We start from the raw sequence: 5242 nt of genomic DNA on the forward strand, positions 1-5242 counted from the left end.
CCCTCACGACGCCAGGACAGCGGAGTCAATCACCACCTTCCGGAGACACCTGAAACCCCACCTCTTTAAGGAATACCTAGGATAGGATAAAGTAATCCTTCTCACCCCCCTTAAAAGATTTAGATGCACTATTGTAAAGTGGCTGTTCCACTGGATGTCATAAGGTGAATGCACCAATTTGTAAGTCGCTCTGGATAAGAGCGTCTGCTAAATGACTTAAATGTAAATGTAAATGTAAATTGGTGCGCAAAAGTCAGCTACCAGTATTTTTCCATCCGAATCAGAGAAGAATGCAGGCTTCCAGGGACGGCATTTCAATGAAGAGATATATGACAAAACACCTTGAGGATTGATTCAAACAACGTTTTCCATGTTTCAGTCGATATTATGGAGTTAATTCGGAAAAAAGTTTGACGTGTAGGTGACTGAATTTTCGGTTAGTTTCGGTAGCCAAATGCATAGTAACAAAACGGAACGTTGTGTCCTACACAATAATCTTTCAGGAAAAACTGGACATCTGCTATGTAACTGAGAGTCTCCTCATTGAAACATCTGAAGTTCTTCAAAGGTAAATTATTTTATTTGATCCCTTTGCTGGTTTTTGTGAATATGTTGCGTGCTAAATGCTAACGCTAAATGCTAAGCTAGCTATCACCACTCTTACACAAATTATTGATTTTCTTTGGTTCTAAAGCATATTTTGAAAATCTGAGACGACAGGATTGTTAAGAAAAGGATAAGCTTGAGAGCAGGCATATTTATTTCATTTCATTTGCGATTTTTAGAAATCGCTAACGTTGTCGTTATGGTAATGAGCTTGAGGCTGTAATGAGTAACGCTGACCGCATGCGGGATGGGGCGGACTATGAGGTTAATGAATGAAGAGCGTAACATGAAATAACTATTACATATACAAAAACAACAAACGGAACGAGAAACCTATTACAGCCTATCTGGTGAAACTACACAGAGATAGGAACAATCACCCACGAAATACAAAGCGAAACCAGGCTACCTAAATACGGTTCCCAATCAGAGACAACGAGAATCAGCTGACTCTGATTGAGAACCGCCTCAGGCAGCCAAGCCCATACAACACCCCTACTCAGCCGCAATCCCAATAATACAAAAACCCCAATACGAAATACAACAACATAAACCCATGTCACACCCTGGCCTGACCAAATAATAAAGAAAACACAAAATACTAAGACCAAGGCGTGACACTAGTTGCTGAATGTTAATTGAAGTCGAGCAAAATAAAATAAATAAACAAATAAATTCTAAAAGCTTTAACCTCTTGGGTCGACCCGGGATGCATGCGTCCCATCTAGACATCTGGAAATGCAAATGCGCTATGCTAAATGCTAATAGCACTCGTTAAAACTCAAACGTTCATGAAAACACACATGCAGGGTATTGAATTAAAGCTACACTCGTTGTGAATCCAGCCAACAAGTCAGATTTTTTAAATGCTTTTCGGCGAAAGCACGAGAAGCTATTATCTGATGGCATGCAACACCCCAAAAGACCCGCAGGGGACGTAAACAAAATAATTAGCATAGTCGGTGCTACACAAAACGCAGAAATAAAATATAAAACTTCATTACCTTTGACAATCTTATTTGTTGGCACTCCTAGAGGTCCCATAAACATCACTATTGGGTATTTTTTCCGATCAAATCGGTCCATATATATACTAGATATCGATCTATGAAGACTGTGTGATCAAGGAAAAAAACTGCGTTTTATAACGCAACGTCATTTTTTTAAATTAAAAAAGTTGACGATAAACTTTCACAAAACACTTCGAAATACTTTTGTAATGCAACTTTAGGTATTAGTAAACGTTAATAATCTATCAAATTGATCACGGGGCGATGTATATTCAATAGCTCGACGTCTTCAAATCATGTTCAGACATTTCTACTCCAAAACATCCTGTCGGAGACCGGAGGAAATGGGCTGTCTCTTCTTCGTTTGACCAAGAAACAAAGCCTAGGCAATTGACAAGACTGGTGACATCGTGTGGAAGCTGTAGGAATTGCAATCTCGGCTCCAGGTAATGTGGTTTCCATTCAACAATACATACAAGTGGGCATTGATATATTTTCCAATTTTCAGTGATCAGATTTTCCTGCACTTTTCGATGAAACGCACGTTCTGTTATAGTCACAGCCGTGATTTAACCAGTTTTAGAAACGTCTGAGTGTTTTCTATCCACACATACTAATCATATGCATATACTATATTCCTGGCATGAGTAGCAGGGTGCTGAAATGTTGCGCGATTTTTAACAGAATGTTCGAAAAAGTAGGTGGTAGGATTAACAGGTTTTAACAAGAGCAAGGTATTGTGTTTCGTTTGAAAACAGCATCACATCACACTTACCGAACAGAATGAAGTAAATGGTCATAGTGTTTGTTGGTCACACATTTTTTCATTGTTGTTTTACAATTCAAGATGAGCTCTTTGTAACAACAAAAGCAGATATTACATGACAATTATTTAAAGTGACAACATACATGGATGGTTATGTAACAGATACGCATGTACACTAAATGTATTAAGTTGCATAACTTGAGTTATCGCAAAATTCAAATTGTTCATAATCACAGGCTAATGTATCAACTCTTCTCTGATTGTAAGGCCAATGTGCCAGACATGTAACTTAACTGCAGACTTGTACAGACACCAATGTTCCTTGAGACCAACGTTTGAGTATTGTCCACAGTTGGACATGGGGAAATCATGACCCATGAGTGTCATCATGACTGTCCTTTTTGGTTACACCACAGTCGGACTCTGCCTGGGGTCCAGCGGACAAAACACCAGTCTTCAGAGGGATCCCTTCGTCTGCACTTGCAGCATCACCTGAAAAACAACAACATTGAACTGTTATCTACCCTACTTACCACCAAGGACGTACATGGAAAGTGGAACGGGAAGAGAGACAACGTCTGTTATACCTCTTTGCCTGTTTGCTGAAGTGTTGTTGGCCTGGCTGTTGTGTCTTCTAGGCCAAGGCAAACATTGGAATTGCCTTAAAAACATGTTCCCTCTTTCCTCAGAATTATCTGCAAAGGCAATAATGAGCATGAACATTCGTCAGCAAATCTATGGGGCAGATTGCTTAATGAATGTTTATATTGTTCTAAAGTCAGCTAGCCTGTGAGAATATCGAATGCATGAAAAATGTCCCCAGTCTTATATGTGTCATGAACTGACCTAAATAGGCTATAAAATAACTGCCCATGGTTTACAAACCACAAACATCTGAAAATGTGTATTTCACCTGAGGATTGGGCCGAATAGATGGCTTTGCAGGCGTATTTCTTGATGGCCAGCATCCTATCCTCTGTCTTGGGAATGAAATGCCCTGCCCAGATGGCTTCTGGTGGATGTTTCCGAAACACTGAACGAAGCAGGCCCTCCAGAAATCCCACTGATTCACGCGTCTCGTTGCTCTCACCTGTTGAGCGTATTAACCCGACTAGTGCTGGGCGGACACCGCCACGTTTCGCACGTGACCTAACATCCTTCAGAATTTCTTTCAGGCAAATTGCGTTTGCACTGCCACTGAAAAACTCCTGTCTAAATATGAATATTATAATAGGATGGTCTATTACTCGCTTTCCTCTACAACTGTTCATGCTTGAGGTTTTGGTCTTTTGGACGTTCCCATTGAGCCTCGGTGGTCCTTTATCCTCTCCCATAGACTTGGCACTCAATACTAAATCCTTTGGCCTCGTTGACAGAGGTATTTCGTTCCCCTGGGCTTGAGGCAAAATCTTGCAGTTGTTTACTGTTTCGCATGTCCCATTATTTTCGCTTGTAGTATCCCCTTGACTATTTGGAGAGGAATAAATCTGACCGTTAGTGTTGTTGTTGGTATGGCTCGTGCCAAGGTTTTCAGTACGCCCGCTATGAAACATGTCCTGAATGAACTCCTTTAATATCCCACTGGCTTCGTCCTCCTCATCCGATTTGACGGTATCACTTACTAAGTATATATTTTCTTTACCTCCAATTTGACGCAGTACTTGCTGAAATTCGATGTCCTCTGTGGGCTGCGGTGTGTCCTTTGGATATATCGGACAAGCCATAGTAAATTGCCCTCTTTGCTCTTTAGTATTTAGCTACAAGACAACGCACACCGCTCAGACCACGCTCCAGAGAGTTTAAAAAACGTCAAAAGATACGTTTTATTTACACGGACTATTGTACTTAGGAGCTCCATGCACAAACATAACATGTGTACATAAGAAACTTCCAAAGCGCTTAAGGAAAGAGGCACCGGAAGAAAGGGTGGGATTAAATACTCTATGCCTATTGCTATTGGTTAGCCAGTCTTATGGGCGGGGTTGTCTTGTTTTTTGAGCCAACAAATATACCGTAAAATGTTTCATCATAATGAAGTTCATTTTTAATACATCTGATATAACAGGCAAATAAACCAATTTGAGAGTAATATTGACAGCACTACAGAAATAAACTAGAAATAAACAAGAAGACAACAGAGAATAAAGAATTGAAGGAGGTCTGCATCATCAGGTGGAGAGGTACAGAAGAGTCCATGATGTGATGCAATCACAGTGGTCAGAGGTCACTCTTTCTTATTCTCAGTATTCGCAGGGAAAGCACCCCTCTGTTCTCTCCAAGACTGTAGAGAACTGGCTTCTCAAAAAGAAGAGAGAGATCATGAAGTTACTTATGAACACAATTTGAGTATACAAACACAGTTGGCTATGCCTATGTTATTACAGTATCATTAATCCCTAGTTAATCCATAGTGTGTCCTGCTGTTACTTTGTTTTTAATGCACTTTGAGTATTAGTGTTTTTTTGCTTGCTTGCTACATTGTGTTTCTTAATCTATTGTGTGCCTTTTCAGTGTGAATAACCCTAACTGAATCCTAAACCTTGTAACTAGCCACAATCTCTGATAGCATGAGTAATTTATTGATTATGGCTTTCTTTACAAGAGCTTGTATGGCTCTTTTAAGTGTCAAGCCATAAAATATACAAGCGCCACAATAGTTGAATCTTTTACAGTAAATGAATGATAAATCTGAGTGACTGCCCAAAGCTAACATAAACTGCTCCATCATTGACCTTTAGACTTGCTGATTAATGGTTGACAGGAGGCAGTTTCACTTTGTTTGAGATTTATACTGTTGACATTCAGATTATCATCATTGGGATGTTTTGGGGTATTTTACATTTACCATTATTGTTATTAA

General features: G+C 39.8%; 1 protein-coding gene across 1 annotated transcript; it reads right to left on the bottom strand.

Annotated features, from left to right (window-relative positions):
- Positions 1–856: 856 nt before the first annotated feature.
- On the bottom strand, positions 857–4299 carry LOC118375636 (uncharacterized). Its single transcript, XM_035762219.2, has 3 exons — positions 3296–4299; positions 2970–3077; positions 857–2874 (listed from the first exon to the last, which is right to left on the bottom strand). Exons 1-3 carry the CDS (start codon positions 4104–4106, stop codon positions 2750–2752), a joined length of 1044 nt encoding a protein of 347 aa, XP_035618112.1. The 5' UTR covers positions 4107–4299; the 3' UTR covers positions 857–2749.
- Positions 4300–5242: the final 943 nt, after the last annotated feature.

The sequence above is a fragment of the Oncorhynchus keta genome, chromosome 22, assembly GCF_023373465.1.
Source record: "Oncorhynchus keta strain PuntledgeMale-10-30-2019 chromosome 22, Oket_V2, whole genome shotgun sequence".
Classification (NCBI taxonomy): domain Eukaryota; kingdom Metazoa; phylum Chordata; class Actinopteri; order Salmoniformes; family Salmonidae; genus Oncorhynchus; species Oncorhynchus keta.